At 43.0% G+C, this 22023-nt stretch overlaps 1 protein-coding gene across 1 annotated transcript in view; it reads left to right on the top strand.

Annotated features, from left to right (window-relative positions):
• Positions 1-15979, top strand: part of LOC129015117 (cyclin-Y-like protein 1B) — a 32430-nt gene extending 16451 nt beyond the window's left edge. Inside the window, exons 9-11 of the mRNA XM_054452744.1 lie at positions 3148-3314; positions 13999-14167; positions 15794-15979. Of these exons, the coding sequence (XP_054308719.1) occupies positions 3148-3314; positions 13999-14167; positions 15794-15907 (450 nt within the window). The 3' untranslated portion in view covers positions 15908-15979. The remainder of the gene's footprint in view (positions 1-3147; positions 3315-13998; positions 14168-15793) is intronic.
• Positions 15980-22023: the final 6044 nt, after the last annotated feature.

Raw genomic sequence — 22023 nt, 5'->3', positions numbered from 1 at the left:
GTGAGAGTAGCTGCGGAAGGCTTGGTGCGGTGGCTCACACTTGTAATCCCAGCACTTTGGGAGGCTAAGGCAGATGGATCACCTGAGGTCAGGAGTTCGAGACCAGCCTGACAAACATGGTGAAACCCTGTCTGTATTAAAAAATACAAAAAAATTAGCTGTGCATGGTGGTGGATGCCTATAATCCCAGCCATTTGGGAGGTTGAGGCAGGACAATTGCTTGAACCTGGGAGGCAGAGATTGCAGTGAGCTGAGATCACACCACTGCACTCCAGCCTGGGCAAAAAGAGTGAAACTCTGTCTCAAAATACTACTACTACTACTACTACTAATAATAATAATAATAATAATAATAATAGTGTAGCTGCTCAAATGCAGAGAAAGTGTTTAGAATGAAAGTGGAGAAGCCGGGCATGGTGGGACACACCTATAGTCCCATCTACTCGGGAGGCTGATGCAAGAGAATGACTTGAGTTCAGGAGTTTGTGTCCAGCCTGGCCAGCATAGCAAGTCCCCACCTCTAAAAAGGAAAAGAAAAGAAAGAGGACAGAAGATAGCTCTGTAAGGACAACCAGCATGTAAGGGACAAGCCCCCAGTAAAGTGGCTAGAGTGGGAGGAGGAAGAGCACGAGAGGATAATAAAAGAAGAACAAAGGGTTCAAGATAGGAAAGGCTGTGGTCACCGTGCTAAATGCTGCAAGAAGTTGTCCGTTCCATAAACACCCGCTGGATGCCGACCCTGTCCCACTCTTCTAAGTGCTGGGGTAGAGAAGAGGACAGGTTGAACACATTCCTTGTCTTTATGAGCTTATGTTGTAATGAGAAAAGCATTTTTTCAGGTAATGGCAAATAGCAAAACAATAAAGCAGGATAAAGAGAGAGGGATGAGAGGGGCTCACTATTTCAGAATGATCAGGAAAAGTCTCTCTAGAGAGGTCACATTTGAACAGTGCCCTGAATATAAAGCGAGGACTATAAGGAGTGCTGGCATGACAGGCAGTGGGATGAGTGCAAAGACTGAGCTAGGAACATGTTTCATGTGTGCTTAAGGAACAAACAGCAGGGGGCCCGCATGGTGAGAGGAATGAAGGAAAGAACGGAAGAGATAAGACTGCACAGGCAGTGCCACAGCTCACAGAGCCTTTTGGCTTGCAGGCCATGGGAAGGAGTTCAGGTTTTATTCCAGTTTGATGGGGGCACTCATGGTAGATCTTGAGCAGGGGAGTGCAGTGTTCTTAATTGAAGAGGTTATGGCGACGGCTTTGGGGAGAGTAGACCATAGTTAGGAGGAAGGTTGGGGCAGAGAAGAGGACCAAGAAGCTACTAGGGTGATATAGGTGAGCCGTGACCCATGGTGGCTCAGAATCTGAAGCAGGCAGGCTACCAGTGAAGGTAGGCCTAGAGGGATTGCACACAGATTGGAACAGGGTAACTCACATGTAAGTATTAGTCCCCAGGAGCTAGGCCAATGGCAATTGCTTAGACAAGATTAGGGACAGCTTGGGGATTGGGTCCTTGGGGTGAAGGGCTCTGGTTTGTAGGTGTCAAGACTCTGAGGACCTTGGGAAGGGGCGTCTCAGGTGAGTGATGGGGTGGGTGAGGTGGGTTAAGGAGAGATGGGAGGTGAGGAGCTGGCAACAGGGCCTGATGCTGTGAGCAAGTGAGAAGATGCCTCTGGGGAGCTGTGGGGAGCAGGATGGGAACAGGAAACACATTTGTATTGGGGGGAATTTCTGGCAGAGAGGGAGAAAGTCTTCAAGAAGAGGTGATTTGGGGAACAGTGTTCTGCAAAAGTGGGATGGGATCCACCATGGTGATAGAAGAGTTGGTGTTAAAAAAGGAACTTTCTCACTGACCCAGGAGGGCAAGAGGTATCGGTGAGTGTCAGCAGGTCCAGCTTACCAGTAAAGGTGACAGGAAGGTGAGGCCTCACCAATGCTGTTTAAGTGCTCTCTAATGAGTCCTGTGGAGTTGAACCCTGGGAGGAAGGGTCATTCCTAGGACACCCAATTGTGCAGAGTTGGGGGAAAGGGAACAGAATCTCTCATATGTACATATCACGTTCAACAGCCATTTGATTTTAAAAACACATTTGAGTTTGGAGAACATTGCCAGATCTGAGCCACCAATCTGATAATCTTCAGACAATAAATGAACTCTCTTAAAATGAACTGTGTTCCTTTGGTCTTGATACAAAGACGTCAAGTAGCATAGAGACATACTTTTCTGCAGAGCACCCTCTGGGGTAGCAATGCCTCACAGCTCACCTCTGTAACCTTCACGCAGCTGGTCCCTCACCCAGTTCTTTATGGGATAGAGATTGGATAGATAGAAAATACTTACTGAGATTGTCTCACAAACTACTTGGCAGGTTTAGAGGAACTCCAGGGATACAGAGGCCGACAGCTGTCTCTGCCTTCAAACCAACTGAATTGACTGAATGCAGATACTGTAGGACAAGAAATGAGTTTTCATGAAGTGATTGTGGAGACATGGAAAATAGGGGCTGTGAGCAGGACCCTCCTTTCACACACATGCGTTCCTTATCAAGGCACTGAATATGGAGATTATTTCTGAGCCACAGAGACCTGCACTTGTCATGCTGTCTGCACAGCAGGCATTGGGAAGTGCTCTTGACCCGCAGTTCCTCAGCTGGTGTCCCAAGAGTGGGTTAGTTATTGTGAAAAGGAGAAGACAGCAGTGTTCTCAATATCACTTGGATATTACATATTCAAGCATGGCACACCTGTAAAATTCCTATCTACCTGCCAGGGAGGTGTGATGCCGCACACGGACGGCACTGGAGTGTTTCCTGAACAACCTTAATCTGCATTGGGCCTGAGTTTGTACTGCTTTTCATGAGTGTGAAGGTGCTGATGGTGCCTCTCTTCATGCCTACAGGGATGTCCAGTCATCCCTGTGACCGAAATTCATCTGGAAATGTCTACGGGCAGAGTAGGCTGCAGAGGTATCTCACTATGATTGTGATTTGGCCTCTTGCTTGGTCTGAGCAAAGTCTCTGCAGAACATAAGAATTAAAAGGCACTTACTTTCTGGTCAAAACCAGAAGAAATCTTTCATTCTTAAATGTTCGTATCACCACACATAAACTGAACTGAAATCAAAGAGCAGCGCTCTATTTTGCAGGTGTACATTGAACGACTTTTAACTAGTGCTAACATCGATCTTTGTCCTACTAATTGGAAAAAGATAGTCCACGGAGCCATGCTTCTTGCCTCCAAGGTTGGGAGAAATCGTGGTCTGTGGAGTGTGGATGACAGCCAGAATCCCGAGGACATTGCAGTTGAGAACATGTGAGTTTGTAAAATTTTGGCGATATTTGTAACCATTTTCCATGCCCCATTTGCTCTCCAAGTTAACACTGCAAGAAATATCTTTATAGGTTTCATTGTGCAGATAAAAGAAATAGGTATAAGACCACAGTCTTCTCTCTATCCAGCTTTAGTGTAACAGTTTGTATTTTCCAGCAGTAATGGGTAGGTCTTGATGTGTTATTGTTGTAATAACCTGCTTGATAAATTGAAAAGTATTTTTCTGATTGTTTTTTGGCAAACCTCTTACAAGTGTACTATCAGAATGACACAGTACAGTAAATATCTTTATAACTTTTGAGAAGCTGCCTGCCAGTTTCAGTCCCTTTTTAAGGGACAAACATCTGGCCTTTGAAATGATTGGCCACTGTTAACGTCATAAGGCCTCTGGACTATGGGGAAGTTATGGCTTCAACTTCAGTCACCCATTGTGTATTTGCTTTTGCTGGTCCTTTCTTCTCCCTTTTATCTAAAGATCTGTTTTTATAGGAACCTTGAGATATGAAGTTAAATAGCCACAGATTCCTGTGCCCTGGCCCCTCCCCACTGAGAGTGTTACATGTGTTTGGAAATTGGTCTGATGAGTTAGAAGCTCCAGCGTTCACCAACCGCAGTGTGAGAAGCATTTCTGGGGCATCACCCCATGCCCACCACACTCACAAGGCTCCATGGGTACTGAGACATCTGCAGCAGCACTCAGGTGTCTGGAGTTGCCCATGAGAGTGTGAAGAGCCTTGCAGAGTCATGGGGTTCCTCCAAGATGCATCAACACGACACTGAAACACAGCTTCACCAGGGCTCCCTTCCAATCCGGCCTCATGACTGCTGTGAAGGGAAGGGCCCTGGAGCTGGCAGGCAGGGTGAGCAGGGAGGCATTTCCAGCAGAGCCTTTCTAGGTGCCCACTAGACAGTGAGGATAGCTGTGCAGCCTGCATCTGTGCAAGACAAGGGAGCAGTTTTGTTTACATTGAGCAGCAGCAGCAGATCAACATCATGCCAGGCATTGGCATGAGTTAGTTTTGTGACTTTTACTTATGACTCCAGATAAAACTGTCATTCAGAATCACCTCAGTGTATGTCTACAATTGAAGATATAGTGTCTATTGTAGATATACCTCAGAGTATATCTACATTCAAACATGACCACTTGGCAGCTGAGCTCAATGGCTCATGCCTGTAATCCCAGCACTTCACGAGGCTGAGGTGAGTGGATCGCTTGAGCTCAGGAGTTGAAGACCTGCTGGGTAACACAGTGAACCCTGTCTGTACCAAATGTTTTTTAAAAAATTAGCTGGGTGTGGTGGCAGGCAGCTGTAGTAGTCCCAGCTACTTGGGAGTCTGAGGTGGGAGAATTGCCTGAGCCTGGGAAGTTGAGGCTGTAGTGAACTGTGATCACATCACTGCACTCTAGCCCTGGGTGATGGAGCCAGATCTTGTCTCAAAAAGAAAAACAAAAAAACATTTTTGCCATTACTTTGCTAATAGTATAAACCAAGTGATCATGGTGATATTTCTGGTAGCCATTTTAGCAAAGAGTGTGACCGCAAATGAATTTGAAACAAGTGGAATTACTTTGGAAGTTCCAAACACTAAAGTGGCCTTGATCATAGTCATCCTTTTGCAAACTGGTCCCTCAAAGGAAGCAAGATTTGTGACTGCCTGAGTTCTCCTTGCCTGCTGCCTAGCCAGAGCTGATTTATTAAGACAGGGGAATTGCAATAAAGAGTTTAATTCACACAGAGGCAGCTGTATGGGAGACCAGAGTTTTACTATTACTCAAATTAGTCTCTCCAAAAACTCTGGGATAGTTTTTTAAAGAATAATTTGGTGGGTAGGGAGTCAGAAAGTGGGGAGTGCTGATTGATCATTCAGAGATGGAATCACAGTTAGTGGAAGGTGTCCTCCTGCACTGAATCGGCTCCTGGGTGGGGGCCACAAAATCAGATAAACGAAGTTTATTGATTGAGGTGGTGCCACCTGATCCCAGTACAGGGTCTGCAAAATATCTGAAGCACTGATCTTAGGTTTTACAATAGTGATGTTATTCCGAGGAGCAATATGGGGAGGTTCGGACTCTTGCAGCCTTCAGCCACATGACTCCTAAACCATAATTTCTAATCTTGTGGCTAATTTGTTAGTCCTCGAAAGGCAGTCCAGTCCCCAGGCAGGAAGCAGGTTTGTTTTGGGAAAGGGCTGTTACCATCTTTGTTTCAAAGTTAAACTATAAACTAAGTTTCTCCTGAAGTTAGTTTGGCCTCTGCCTAGGAAAGAACAAGGACAGCTTGGAGGTTAGAAGCAAGATGAAGTCAGTTAGATCAGCTCTCTTTCACTATCATGATTTTCTCAGTTCCAATTTTTGCAAAGCCGGTTTCAAATTTGTAATCATGAACACTTAGTTCTACCATCATGGCAGCTGAATGGTTCTCAAAACATGCGGCTCAGCTGGCTGGGGCTCTGAGTTCTAGTCACAAGATCAGAGAGCATGCAGGGCTATGTGCAGGTTTCCACAGAAGTGAGCTCCAGGAGCAGTGAGGGCAGAGGCCAGCTCCAAGAAGACCAGTTCCAAACAGTGCTGTTGGTGTGTGAACTGAGAAACACCAGGAGCTATGCTTGGAACACGCTGCTTCTGTTTATGATCTTGGGAAGATGAAAAGCATTATACCAGCCGGGTGCAGTGGCTCATGCCTGTAATTTCAGCACTTTCGGAGGCCAAGGCAGGCAGATCACGAGGTCAGGAGATCAAGACCATCCTGGCTAACACAATGAAACCCCGTCTCTACTAAAAATACAAAAAAATTAGCCGGGCGCCGTGGCAGGTGCCTGTAGACCCAGCTACTGGGGAGGCTGAGGCAGGAGAATGGTGTGAACCCGGGAGGCAGAGCTTGCAGTGAGCCGAGATAGCGCCACTGCAGTCCGGTCTGGGCGAAACAGCGAGACTCCGTCGCAAAAAATAAAAAAGGAAAAAAAAAGAAAAGCATTATACCAAAGCTCTTAATAGACATTTGTCTCAGCCCCCTGCTGTTGACTGTTTGCAGTGGTCCCATTTTGAGTGTAAATTGAATAGTTAAAAATTGGTGTCTATCAGATTTTTCTTAAAATTTTCCAACATCTATGTGTCTTCCTAGAATATCTTTCCTTTCTAAAGAGTAAGTTAAACTGAGTAGCCGCTATTCCGAAAATTTGCTGTGTCTGTAAAGGTTATGCCATTCAATCATCTAGCCATTTTAAAAAACCACAAAGCGAGCTCCCAGCGTGAGCGACGCAGAAGACAGGTGATTTCTGCATTTTCATCTGAGGTACCGGGTTCATCTCACAAGGGAGTGCCAGACAGTGGGCGCAGGTGAGTGGGTGCGCACACCGTGCGTGAGCTGAAGAAGGGCGAGGCATTGCCTCACTCAGGAAGCGCAAGGGGTCAGGGAGTTCCCTTTCCTAGTCAAAGAAAGGGGTGACAGAGGGCACCTGGAAAATCGGGTCACTCCCGCCAGAATACTGCGCTTTTCCGACGGGCTTAAAAACGGCGCACCAGGAGGTTATATCCTGCACCTGGCTCAGAGGGTCCTATGCCCACAGAGTCTCGCTGATTGCTAGCACAGCAGTCTGAAATCAAACTGCAAGGCAGCAGCGAGCTGGGGGAGGGGCGCCCGCCATTGCCCAGGCTTGCTTAGGTAAACAAAGCAGCCCGAAGCTCGAACTGGGTGGAGCCCACCACAGCTCAAGGAGGCCTGCCTGCCTCTGTAAGCTCCACCTCTGGGGGCAGGGCACAGACAAACAAAAAGACAGCAGTAACCTCTGCAGACTTAAATGTCCCTGTCTGACAGCTTTGAAGAGAGCAGTGGTTCTCCCAGCATGCAGCTTGAGATCTGAGAACGGGCAGACTGCCTCCTCAAGTGGGTCCCTGACCCCTGGCCCCCGAGGAGCCTAACTGGGAGGCACCCCCCAGCAGGGGCAGACTGACACCTCACAAGGCTGGGTACTCCAACAGACCTGCAGCTGAGGGTCCTGTCTGTTAGAAGGAAAACTAACAAACAGAAAGGACATCCACACCAAAAACCCATCTGTACATCACCATCATCAAAGACCAAAAGTAGATAAAACCACAAAGATGGGGAAAAAACAGAGCAGAAAAACTGGAAACTCTAAAAAGCAGAGTGCCTCTCCTCCTCCAAAGGAGCACAGTTCATCACCAGCAACAGAACAAAGCTGGACGGAGAATGACTTTGACGAGCTGAGAGAAGAAGGCTTCAGACGATCAAATTACTCCGAGCTACGGGAGGATATTCAAACCAAAGGCAAAGAAGTTGAAAACTTTGAAAAAAATTTAGAAGGATGTATAACTAGAATAACCAATACAGAGAAGTGCTTAAAGGAGCTGATGGAGCTGAAAACCAAGGCTTGAGAACTACGTGAAGAATGCAGAAGCCTCAGGGGCAGATGTGATCAAATGGAAAAAAGGGTATCAGCGATGGAAGATGAAATGAATGAAATGAAGCGAGAAGGGAAGTTTAGAGAAAAAGGAATAAAAAGAAAAGAGCAAAGCCTCCAAGAAATATGGGACTATGTGAAAAGACCAAATCTACGTCTGATTGGTGTACCTGAAAGTGACGGGGAGAATGGAACCAAGTTGGAAAACACTCTGCAGGATATTATCCAGGAGAACTTCCTCAATCTAGCAAGGCAGGCCAACATTTAGATTCAGGAAATACAGAGAACGCCACAAAGATACTCCTCGAGAAGAGCAACTCCAAGACACATAATTGTCAGATTCACCAAAGTTGAAATGAAGGAAAAAATGTTAAGGGCAGCCAGAGAGAAAGGTCGGGTTACCCTCAAAGGGAAGCCCATCAGACTAACAGCGTATCTCTTGGCAGAAACTCTACAAGCCAGAAGAGAGTGGGGGCCAATATTCAACATTCTTAAAGAAAAGAATTTTCAACCCAGAATTTCATATCCAGCCAAACTAAGCTTCATAAGTGAAGGAGAAATAAAATCCTTTACAGACAAGCAAATGCTGAGAGATTTTGTCACCACCAGGCTTGCCCTAAAAGAGCTCCTGAAGGAACAGCTAAACATGGAAAGGAACAACCGATACCAGCCGCTGCAAAATCATGCCAAAATGTAAAGACCATCGAGACTAGGAAGAGACTGCACCAACTAACGAGCAAAATAACTAGCTAACATCATAATGACAGGATCAAATTCACACATAACAATATTAACTTTAAATGTAAATGGACTAAATGCTCCAATTAAAAGACACAGACTGGCAAACTGGATAAAGAGTCAAGACCCATCAGTGTGCTGTATTCAGGAAACCCATCTCACGTGAAGAGACACACATAGGCTCAAAATAAAAGGATGGAGGAAGATCTACCAAGCAAATGGAAAACAAAAAAAGGCAGGGGTTGCAATCCTAGTCTCTGATCAAACAGACTTTAAACCAACGAAGATCAAAAGAGACAAAGAAGGCCATTACATAATGGTAAAGGGATCAATTCAACAAGAAGAGCTAACTATCCTAAATATATATGCACCCAATACAGGAGCACCCAGATTCATAAAGCAAGTCCTGAGTGACCTACAAAGAGACTTAGACTCCCACACATTAATAATGGGAGACTTTAACACCCCACTATCAACATTAGACAGATCAATGAGACAGAAAGTCAACAAGGATACCCAGGAATTGAACTCAGCTCTACACCAAGCAGACCTAATAGACATCTACAGAACTCTCCACCCCAAATCAACAGAATATACATTTTTTTCAGCACCACACTACACCTATTCCAAAATTGACCACATACTTGGAAGTATGTGGTCTTGCTCTCCTCAGCAAATGTAAAAGAACAGAAATTATAACAAACTGTCTCTCAGATCACAGTGCAATCAAACTAGAACTCAGGATTAAGAATCTCACTGGAAACTGCTCAACTACATGGAAACTGAACAACCTGCTCCTGAATGACTACTGGGTACATAACCAAATGAAGGCAGAAATAAAGATGTTCTTTGAAACCAACGAGAACAAAGACACAACATACCAGAATCTCTGGGACGCATTCAAAGCAGTGTGTAGAGGGAAATTTATAGCACTAAATGTCCACAAGAGAAAGCAGGAAAGATAAAATTGACACCCTAACATCACAATTAAAAGAACTAGAAAAGCAAGAGCAAACACATTCAAAAGCTAGCAGAAGGCAAGAAATAACTAAAATCAGAGCAGAACTGAAGGAAATAGAGACACAAAAAACCCTTCAAAAAATTAATGAATCCAGGAGCTGGTTTTTTGAAAGGATCAACAAAATTGATAGACCGCTAGCAAGACTAATAAAGAAAAAAAGAGAGAAGAATCAAATAGATGCAATAAAAAATGATAAAGGGGATATCACCACCGATCCCACAGAAATACAAACTACCATCAGAGAATACTACAAACACCTCTACACAAATAAACTAGGAAATCTAGAAGAAATGGATAAATTCCTCGACACATACACGCTCCCAAGACTAAACCAGGAAGAAGTTGAATCTCTGAATAGACCAATAACGAGCTGAAATTCTGGCAATAATCAATAGCTTACCAACCAAAAAGAGTCCAGGACCAGATGGATTCACAGCCGAATTCTACCAGAGGTACAAGGAGGAACTGGTACCATTCCTTCTGAAACTATTCCAATCAATAGAAAAAGAGAGAATCCTCCCTAACTCATTTTATGAGGCCAGCATCATCCTGATACCAAAGCCGGGCAGAGACACAACCAAAAAAGAGAATTTTAGACCAATATCCTTGATGAACATTGATGCAAAAATCCTCAATAAAATACTGGCAAACTGAATCCAGCAGCACATCAAAAAGCTTATCCACCATGATCAAGTGGGCTTCATCCCTGGGATGCAAGGCTGGTTCCATATATGCAAATCTATAAATGTAATCCAGCATATAAACAGAACCAAAGACAAAAACCACATGATTATCTCAATAGATGCAGAAAAGGCCTTTGACAAAATTCAACAGCCCTTCATGCTAAAAACTCTCAATAAATTAGGTATTGATGGGACGTATCTCAAAATAATAAGAGCTATCTATGACAAACCCACAGCCAATATCATACTGAGTGGGCAAAAACTGGAAGCATTCCCTTTGAAAACTGGCACAAGACAGGGATGCCCTCTCTCACCACTCCTATTCAACTTAGTGTTGGAAGTTCTGGCCAGGGCAATTAGGCAGGAGAAGGAAATAATGGGTATTCAATTAGGAAAAGAGGAAGTCAAATTGTCCCTGTTTGCAGATGACATGATTGTATATCTAGAAAACCCCATTGTCTCAGCCCAAAATCTCCTTAAGCTGATAAGCAACTTCAACAAAGTCTCAGGATACAAAATCAATGTACAAAAATCACAAGCATTCTTATACACCAATAACAGACAGAGAGCCAAATCATGAGTGAACTCCCTTTAACAATTGCTTCAAAGAGAACACCTAGGAATCCAACTTACAAGGGATGTGAAGGACCTCTTCAAGGAGTACTACAAACCACTGCTCAAGGAAATAAAAAAGGATACAAACCAATGGAAGAACATTCCATGCTCATGGGTAGGAAGAATCAATATCTTGAAAATGGCCTTACTGCCCAAGGTAATTTACAGATTCAATGCCATCCCCATCAAGCTACCAATGACTTTCTTCACAGAATTGGAAAAAACTACTTTAAAGTTCATATGGAACCAAAAAAGAGCCCGCATCACCAAGTCATCCTAAGCCAAAAGAACAAAGCTGGAGGCATCACGCTACCTGACTTCAGACTATACTACAAGGCTACAGTAACCAAAACAGCATGGTACTGGTACCAAAACAGAGATATAGATCAATGGAACAGAACAGAGCCCTCAGAAATAACGCTGCATATCTACAACTATCTGATCTTTGACAAACCTGAGAAAAACAAGCAATGGAGAAAGGATTCCCTACTTAATAAATGGTGCTGGGAAAACTGGCTAGCCATATGTAGAAAGCTGAAACTGGATCCCTTCCTTACACCTTATACAAAAATCAATTCAAGATGGATTAAAGACTTAAATGTTAGACCTAAAACCATAAAAACCCTAGAAGAAAACCTAGGCATTACCATTCAGGACATAGGCATGGGCAAGGACTTCATGTTTAGCACACCAAAAGCAATGGCAAGAAAAGCCAAAATTGACAAATGGCATGTAATTAAACTAAAGAGCTTATGCACAGCAAAGGAAACTACCATCAGAGTGAACAGGCAACCTACAAAATGGGAGACAATTTTCGCAACCTACTCATCTGACAAAGGGCTAATATCCAGAATCTACAATGAATACAAACAAATTTACAAGAAAAAAACAAACAACCCCATCAAAAAGTTGGTGAAGGACATGAACAGACACTTCTCAAAAGAAGACATTTATGCAGCCAAAAAACACATGAAAAAATGCTCACCATCACTGGCCATCAGAGAAATGCAAATCAAAACCACAATGAGATAGCATCTCAAACCAGTTAGAATGGCAATCATTAAAAAGTCAGGAAACAACAGGTGCGGGAGAGGATGTGGAGAAATAGGAAAACTTTTACACTGTTGGTGGGACTGTAAACTAGTTCAACCATTGTGGAAGACAGTGTGGCGATTCCTCAGGGATCTAGAACTAGAAATACCATTTGACCCAGCCATCCCATTACTGGGTATATACCCAAAGGACTATAAATCATGCTGCTATAAAGACACATGCACACGTATGTTTATTGCGGCACTATTCACAATAGCAAAGACTTGGAACCAAACCAAATGTCCAACAATGATAGACTGGATTAAGAAAAGGTGGCACATATACACCATGGAATACTATGCAGCCATAAAAAATGATGAGTTCATGTCCTTTGTAGGGACATGGATGAAATTGGAAATCATCATTCTCAGTAAACTATCACAAGAACAAAAAACCAAACACCACATATTCTCACTCATAGGTGGGAATTGAACAATAAGAACACATGGACACAGGAAGGGGAACATCACACTCTGGGGACTGTTGTGGGGTGGAGGGACGGGGGAGGGATAGCATTGGGAGATATACCTAATGCTGGATGATGAGTTGGTGGGTGCAGCGCACCAGCATGGCACATGTATACATATGTAACTAGCTTGCATATTGTGCACATGTACCCTAGAACTTAAAGTATAATAATAATAAAAAAAACCACAAAGCCCAGAAGATGCATATTCTATATACAGAATGCTTTTCTTCAGTGATTAAACTTCTATTAATAGACATGTTAATTCTGTGAAGTACTGTATTTCTACACAGTTACAATGTACTAGTGGAGAAAATAAAAAGGGATCATGAAGTGCTATTAATTCCTGTAGTAACTCGGGTCCTGATCAGCTGTCTATCCAAATATTATTTGATTTACATTTCTATAGGCTTATGGACATGTGAACAGGAAATTAATTTTAGAAGTAGGTTCAGCTGGGTTTTAAGTTCAGCAAATGAGATCACCACATCTTGGCTCATAGTCTGACTGTCCCCTTAACAGGAGAACATCAAGCATTTGTTGACTTAGCCAGTGGGTAAAATATTAGAGCTTTCAAACCAAGAAACCAAATATATTGTTCAGATACTGATCATTTTTAAGCAATTAACTCATTACAGAGGTTACTCTGAAAGCAGCCAGATTTACCCTGTGTACCTATTAATTTAGCCTTGGTGAGGATGGCTGGATGACCTTGTGGCAGAGGATGGGTCCCAGCCCTTTCCTTTCCCACTGCATTCAACTCCCCCACATCCCGTTCTGGCCAGGGGTGACAGATGCTGAGCACTTCAGGGTTGCATTCCCAACTCAGGAGCAACACTGCGTGTATAAGGCCAGGGCCCTACTAGAAATCACATCATAAAATGGGTTTAGTCTAGCCAAAATGTCTCTCCTTGATTTTTCTGCCTTTCAAACTTTAAAGAATATCCTTGCCCTGTCATAGTGGCAGTTTCAACTCTTCATAATACTAAGGTGAGCAGAAACTTGCTTTATGACCCCTTGACATAGCCTTGTGGGCTGGAGCAGAGGGAAGTGGATTCTTTTTGCCATGGAATGTAGCTTGCTTAGGTATTTATTTAGGATGAATCCTTCTTGTAGCCTTAGAGTTTTTCCTCCTCTGAGATAATAGGATGGCTCTCCATGGGTCCATTTGTTGCCTTGGTGATGTGCCCAGTCCTCCTGTTGGTGCTTCTCTACTTCAGTAAGCCCCTTTCTGTTATTGTCCTGGTAAAAATGCCTGGAGATCCTTCTGAGCTAATAAATGGCACCCATCATTCTTGTCATGTGATTGCTATTGCAGGGCTCGTGAGTGAGCATGGAGTCTGAGTTGTGCAGCTGCCCTAAGGGAACTCTCAAGAATGAGCCCTGAGTCCGCAGCAGGAGTGCAGAAGAGGCTACCACCTTTCCCTCATCCCAAACTTGGGGTGCTGGGATGCAGAAGAGACCCAAAGCAACTGTGTCTTTCTTGGACATTAGTGTAGGAACCCGACCAGGCAGCCTTTGTTTCAAAACAGAATTTAGAGCATCCTAGCAGCTCAGAATGATATTTTTTAAGTTAACCCACTTGACTAGAACTGTCTTATTGGTTTAATTGTGTTTCTTCTACCCCAGGAGCAAGATGGAGAAGTGTTTCTTGGAGCTACTTGAGTTTAATATTCATGTGTCTGCCAGTGTTTATGCAAAATATTACTTTGACCTGCGTCATTTGATCTTGGCAAATGACCATGGTGTGTATTTTCTATTTCATCTTCTTCACAAAGATAAAGCACAGAAACTGAAGGTAAGTATGTGAAGTCACTTAGTGGAGTTTTCCATTGGCCACAGAAGCCAGCGTCTGTGACAAAATCATGTTAAGTAGTGATTAGGAAAATGAAAGCCTTAAAATTAACAGACCAAAACACTTCTATTTCTTTGGCAAAATATTTCTTTTCTTGTATGGTTTATACAAGGATCCATAGTCATTTATTTATTTATTTATTTATTTATTTATTTATTTATGAGACAGAGATTCACTCTTGTTGCCCAAGCTGGAGTGCAATGGTGCAATCTCAGCTCACTGCAACCTCCGCCTCCCGGGTTCAAGTGATTCTCCTGCCTCAGCCTCCTGAGTAGCTGGGATTACAGGCATGCGCCACCACTGGCTAATTTTGTATTTTTAGTAGAGACAGGGTTTCTCCATGTTGGTCAGGCTGGTCTCTAACTCCTGACGTCAGGTGATCCACCCGCCTCAGTCTCCCAAATTACTGGGATTACAGGCGTGAGCTACCGTGCCCAGTCAAGGATCCATATTCTTAAAAATGTATTGATATCCTTTCTGCTGTGACCATAATTCAGAATGTTGTTAATTAAATTTAGTCTGTTCTTAATGGGTTTTATTTTTAACCTCTACCCATTCACATAACAATACATTATATCTACATTATATCTACATTCACATAACGATACGTGAATAAATGCAATAGTATTCCTAATTATATCTACATACACAGTACACTTACTGCTCTTGACTGTCTTTTACTTATGCAGTTTGCAAATTCGTGTTATTATCTACTGTATATATCATGGTGCAGTCCCATGAGTTTATTAGACAAAGCAGTAGTGGCTGAAAGACTTGTACTTAGACTGTATAAGGTGCCAGTGTTTCAAGTACTGGGTAGGAAGGACATGGGTTTTTAATGAAAATGGTAACTTTCATGGGGCAACGTATGATTTATGGCGTATGACTCTTGGTGAGTATACAGGAAAATTACCACTGAAATACAGATGTTTAAAATTGCCACTTTCTCTGGTATCTTGGTGGTACTTTAGAATAATACATTTTTCTACCACAATGTGCATGTAAAGTAGCACCTTTTGGTGTTTCAGTCATGAGACTTCTTGGGTGTTCCAAGACAGTCCAGCACACACCTGCCTCATTAAAATTTGCTTTGAGTATATAGTAACTAACAAGGATTGGGGAGAATTTGAATTGCTGAGTAAACTGATTTTTTGGCACAAGTTTATGTTTATTATGTTGAAGGAACATATACACAGGTAAGATGTGCACAGGTAACAAATGATATTTTTCTTATGTGCTTGTCACAATACTCTTGAAATCTTTAGGAGTCCTATTTTATTTTTTATGTGACAGTATCATCAAGCAATGAGCCCAATTTTAAAATAACATAATAAAATAAATTCCTCTTGGCTCTGGCAATCTATTCATAGCCCTTAAAGGAGATCACCTTAGTGAATGGGCAGGGAGTAGCATCCTCAGACCCTGGCCCTGTAAACCTCAGCCAAAGCAGCTGCAAAGGAACCATCTAAAGGAATCTGTATGTGTGGCTTCTCATCAGCGATGCCTTTTAAAAAATGTTGGAGCCCTTTTTAAAATTGTACTTGTTTTCTCTTTGATTGAATTTTCTAGGCTATGTCATGGCCGTGTGAATACAAAGACTTGCATCAAGATGCCGCTGCTACGAAAAGGGCTATCAGCATGAATTTCATTGGTATTCGGTGCACTAATGCCATCTTATCTTAAAGAGAGAAATTAGCCTTATAAGATCCTGAACTTCTCAACAATAAAGAAAAGAAAATATCACTTGTCCTGCTGAAAAAAAAATTAGGATTTTCTTTTTTTCTTTTCTTTTCTTTTTTTTTTTTTTTGTTGTTGTTAGTGTTTAGGATTTTCATCAAGAGGAAACATCTTCCAGTTAGCCACATTGTGGAACTGGGTGACGGTGGTATGAACAGTGGGTGCCAGGTGCTTCCTGCCCTTCCTCTTCCACTGGGTCCAGATGGCATTCCTAGGGTGCCACGTTGTTGAACGACTCTTGGGGAGAAGGAGTGTCACATGGACACTGCACATCCCAGCTCAGAGTCCAGTCACCCACAGTGTCAAACAAGTGCCAGTGGTGTCCAGAGTCACCCACAGTCTTAAGCAGGTGCCAGTGGTCTGAGCTGAGCTGGAGCTCAAAAAGCTTTAGAATCAGCTCCAGATTTGTGAGAGCACCTGGGTTTGGTTCTCTGTCCACTGAGGCACTGAATACATGATGGCCCAAAATTCAACAATAGTGGGAAGAGAGAGTGGCATCGGGACAAGGCTGTCATTACTGCAAGCACCAGGGTGGCTCAGTCCTGCTCTCTAGTCTTTGGAGGGAATCTGTGCATGTGAAATGAGGCCCCTACATCACGAATATAAAGGAAGAGATGAAATCAGCTCATCTTCCCCCAGGTCACCTAGAGGGAAGCAGTAGGAAAGCCACTTAGGGAAGCAGTAGAAGACCTGGCCTTGGGATTGTTAGGGGAGCTGCAGAAGTGAAAACTGAATTTACCCAGTTCCGGGAAAACAACAAAGGAGGAACATCTGGGTTCAAAACACTATCAGAAGATCATTTTCCCAGCTAATCTTGCCCTGGTGCATTGTGTGATCTCAGCACTTGTCAAAAAAACAAAAGCCTCTCAATAATTCTAACACAGGGACACACCACAACTCACATTTTCCAGTGCACCTCAGTGGTTCAAGAGATTACTGGTGCTGCCTGCATCTGTCAGTCTGTTCACATATGGAGAGGAGCAGTGGTTCTCATGGGAGCAGCCTCTGCATCCTGAGGAAGTTTGTCCAGACATTGGTTGCAATAACTGGTTGCACCCACTGACGTGCAGTCAACAACGGGAATCCTATGGTGCACAGGACTGCCCCCCTTCTCAATCAAGAAGGAATTTTCTGGCTTCCAAAATAGAAAGTGCTGAAGATCAACTGCCCCAGAGTCTACAAGGGAAACACTTTCTGAGACTATTTTTTTTTTTTTCTAACAAGAACACCAGATCCCCACCAATGTGAGATGTTAGATCAAGTTTTTGTGCAAGGGTGGATGTTGGGGGTAGAAATCTAAGATACCCCATGATCCCTGCTGTCTTTTGTTACACCTTGAATCCTCATCTTTCTTTGGGTACGGCCAGACCTGTGCCTTTTTCTAGACATTTGAATATGGCAAAGTGAGGCAGTGGCTTTCTGGGAGTTACCTTTCCTTTCCTTTTATCAGGAACAATAGGAATCCCTATTTTCTTTCTTGAGTTTACTTTCACAGTGCAGTGGTTTGGAATATCCCACTGTCGGTTTGCGATTTCCTCCTCCAACCATAATCTGTGGGCCTTTATAAGTAATTGAATATTTTCATGTATTGATATTTTGTGTCTGAAGATGAAATATTAGACTAAACCTGTGAAAACATTTCATGCAAAGCCTTCAGTGGTTGTAGAGTCTACTCTTTGGTGAATACACAAATTGATCTGTTAAAAATTGTATTAGATGAGATAATGATATTTTCTTTTTTATCTTCACTTGTTAGATATACTTACTTAAATTCTTCCAAAATTAATGATATTGTATTTTCTATTTGATTTAAAATACTACTAGGATATTTAGAGTTGATAGTTGAAAATAAATGGCAAAATAAGAATTGCTGAAACTTAGCTATAATGCACTTAGGATGGGTTTATTATTTATTATCCCTATCATTAAATGTTTAAATTTCCATGCAAACCTATACATAAGAACTTAAAATTTTCTATAAAACCCTTCTTGCCCTGCACTTTAGCTCCATTGCATAACGAATAAAAGGAAAATGGATTCTCCTGCGGGAAGTTTGGCTGGACTCTCCCTTTCTTTTCCCTGCAATGTAGGGAGAGCGTTTTGAGGTCACCATGGGGTGAGGTGGCCATGAGTGGGGGCCCTGGAGATGCCGGACTGGAGGAGTGCATGTGTGGACATGGATTTTGTGGCCACGATTCTCCCTTGGGTCTTTCTGATTCTGGGTAGTGGCTTTGAGGATGGTGTCTGAGGATCCTCTCCAGGGGAGTTCTCCACTTGTGCAGTCTCCCTCTGGAGAGGGCGCGAGGATGTCTGGCGAGGGATTCATAGGGTCACCCCTGTGTGACACAGGCGCCCTGTGCGTGGTCTCCGGGAAAGCATCCTTTTAGGGGTGGTGGGGGGAAGCCATCGCCTGAGTGGAGGGTGGGGCCTGGTCTCCCCTGTAGGGTGGGCGGGATGTCGGAGGGAGTGCTGGAGGGTCGTCCTGTGTGTCGGGGTCGCTGTGTGGGGGTCTCAGTACAGCCCTCGACCTGGGGAACTCATTGTGGAGACTCCGAGGTGGTTGGGGCGGGGAAGGGGCAGCCTGGGCGGTCGCCGCGGTATGTCAGCTTCGCTGATGCTAGGATACAGGTTTGGGAGGAGTCTTTGGAGGGGAATAATTGTGGAGTCCCCACGTTCTGGGTGGGGAAAACTCGAGGGTGCTCTAAGGCCGGAGGCCAATGCGGGGTACGCAGGAATAACCTAGTGAGGCTCGCAGGGGAATAATGGGTGCCCCAGGGAGTAAAGGGTGGAAGGAAGGGGCCTCAGCAGGTCAGGTCTTGCAGGGCACTTCTATAGGGCTTCTGGGAGATAGATCCTTGGAGCTACTGAGGTCGCCCCTACCCGGGGCGGGGTATTTTCCCGGCGTCAGACTTTCCTGGGTACTGGAGGAAGAAAGAGAAACCGGCTTCGCGGTCTCCACCACCAGGCTGGATGCGGCCAAGAGGGCGGTGCTCCCGTCTGCCCCACCTGGCGCTTGGCAAACGCAGTTCGGGGGAGTCGCGGGGCTCCTCGGCAGGGAAGCTCCTTGAGCCTTGGGGATAGCGGGGCCACCCTTTTAGGGCCGGCAGCAGGAAGGGCTGGAGCTAGTCGAGCACCTCTGCATCCTTTTATTTCGGAATTGGAATTGGGTTTTCTTGGCTGACGGTGCAGAGTGGAGGGTGGGGCGGGCGTCCCTCTGCTCCTTCTCTACCAGGCGCAGTTTCCAGCGCAGATGCGAGCCCCTGCGACGCGGCCACGGGCTCCTGGGACTGTCAGGGGCCATCTGCGCCCTGCGAGAGCCAGATCCCCAACAGCTCCTGCGCTGGCCAACGGGGGCGCCCGGTGCGGCACGTGGACCAGCAGCCCAAGCTCCCGAGGTGGACAATTTTGCTCCAGAACCAGCTGGGCCAGGTAGGGCTACAAACAGAGGGAATGGAGAGAGCTGGTCAAAAAATGAAGAAAAAAAGGCAAATTATTGAATGCGGTAGTCATGAAATGTGGGGTTTCGTGTTGGATTTGAGTGTTACACTGGGTTTCTAATGAATGACTGCAATGCAGTTTTAGGACTGGCGGTAGACAACTGCAAAACTCCAGGCAACTGCGGACAGGAGAGTCGTTGGTAACCTTTCTATGAGATGACTCTTTTGAGCTGAGTCTGATAAGAAATATGCCCAACCCTACGAGTACAGCTTTCACATTCCTAAAAATCTGAGTCACCCTGAGTCAGAGTAGTCTTCAATAAATTACGATCATTTCCTTTGCTTTTCTGACCTGGTTCAACGAATCACATGGTTCCTGCCCATTAATGCCCCTGCATCAGTGACCAAACCTTTGCGTGTTAGCTTGCCGCCTCCCTTTTCTTTATTATGCTTTGCAATGGACAAGACATAGATTTCATTTTTACAATCTGTGCCTTGGGTTTCTGAAAGTCTAAAACAACCTTAGTGTATGTTGACATGTTGATTCTTTAAAACGCTTTACTGAGGTATATTTTATATAATATAATCACATATTTTAAGTGCAACTCCAAGCTATTTAGAATACTTATAGAGCCATGCGAGCTTAATTACCACCTAAGTTTAGAATATTTGTATCTTTTAAGAGGAAAATGCATCCTATTTACATTCGTCTTTGCCATGTCAGATCTAGACAACAATCAATTTTATGTCTCTATAGATGAGCCTATTATCAGAGTTCTAATAGCCAGGATCATGAATTATGTGGTGTTTTGGGACTGGTTTCTTTCACTTAGCCTAATGTTTTTGGGTTTCATTTCTGTTATAGCTCGCATCATTACATCATTCCTCTTGGATGGCAAGTAGCGTTCTATTGCATGGACATTACCACATGTTATGAGCATTCATATAAGAGTCTTTGTATGACTACAGGAATGTCATTCCTTTTGCATACTAACTTTGGGTTGGAACTTTTGTGTCCTGTAGTCATTTTATGTGCAACATTTTGAGGGATAGCCACAATTTTATTTCATATTGTTTTGTTTTCAAGGTGGCGCAATATTTTACATTCCTATTTGCAGCATATGTGAGTTCCATATTCTCCACTTCTTTTCTAACATTTCTCATTGTATCTTTGGTATAGCCATTCTAGTGAGTGTCAATTAATATTAATTGTAGTTTGACTTGCATTATCTTAGCAACTAATGAAATTGAACAAATTGGCAAATTGTATATCTTCTATGGAAAACGTCTATTCAAATCTTTTGTCCATTTTTAATTGGTCAATAGTTGTTTTATTATTGACTGATAAGAGTTTTTTTATATATTCTATATACACTAGCTTCTCTGAGTTTGGTTTTTAAGATTCCATATATACATGAGATTTTATATACATATAAAATATTCTTTATAAACTCTAATATACCCAAATCTTGTATACAATTTAAAATATTTTCTCCCATTAAGCAGCATAATTTTTCATATTCTTTTTGATGTTCTAAGAACAAAACTTTCCAATTCAATAAAGTATAATTCACAAGGTGTCATATCTTAGACATATTTATGTAATCCAAGAATACAAATATTAACTCTAAGATTTCTCCAAAGAATTTTGTGTTTTACCTCTTACATTTTGATATATTATCCCTTTTGAGTGTTTTTGGGCATCTGCAGTTTGAGTTAGGGGTCCATCTTATCCTTTTGCAAAGTGGATATTTGGTTTTCCCAGCAAAATTTTTTGAAACTACATTTACTTTCCTATTACAATTTCTTGGCATCTTTGACGCAATCAATTTACTTTAAATTAATGTGTTTATTAGTTGCCCTTCTATTCTATTCTATTGGGCTACATGAATCTGTGCTTAAGTTAGTACCAGACTATAACACTGCAATAAAAATTGATATTGGGTGTGTGGGCATGGTGGCTGACACTTGTAATCCAAGCATTTTGCGAGGCTGAGGCAGGATAATTGCTTGATCCAAGGAGTTTGAGACTAGCCTGGGCAACACACCAAGACCCCATCTCTACAAGAAGAAACAACGTTAGCAGGATGGGTGGCATGCACTTGTAGTCCCATCTACTCCTGAGGCTGAGGTGAGAAGATCGTTTGAGCCGGGAATTCCAGGATGCAGTGAGCTGTGATTGTGCCAATGAACTCCAGCCAAGGTGACAGAGCAAGACCCTGTCGCTGAAAAACAAAAACAAAAAGATATTGGCAATGTAGGTCATTACATTTTGTTATTTTTTTTAAATTGCATTTATTTTATTTCGGTTGCATATCCACATGCATGTTAGGAAGAGCTTTAAAATTTCTATTGAAAACACTAAGGAATTTGCATTGAATCTATAGAACCAGCTTTTAGTATTTTGATGTTAATATTAAGTACTGTTATTCTTGAATATTGATGTCACTCAACATATTCAGTTCTTTGATTACTTATAGCATTTTAGAATAATTTTTCACCATAAAGTCATTGCATTTATTTTGTTACATTTATTTCTGAATATTTCTTCCTTTTTGATGCTTTTACCAATGGAAATTTTGTCTTCATTTAATTTTTAGTATAACTGATTTTATGCAGTAGTAC

Source organism: Pongo pygmaeus, chromosome 18 (genome assembly GCF_028885625.2).
Source record: "Pongo pygmaeus isolate AG05252 chromosome 18, NHGRI_mPonPyg2-v2.0_pri, whole genome shotgun sequence".
NCBI lineage: Eukaryota > Metazoa > Chordata > Mammalia > Primates > Hominidae > Pongo > Pongo pygmaeus.
The sequence above is the reverse complement of the archived record's forward strand: the minus strand, read 5'-3'. Positions and strand labels throughout refer to the sequence as shown.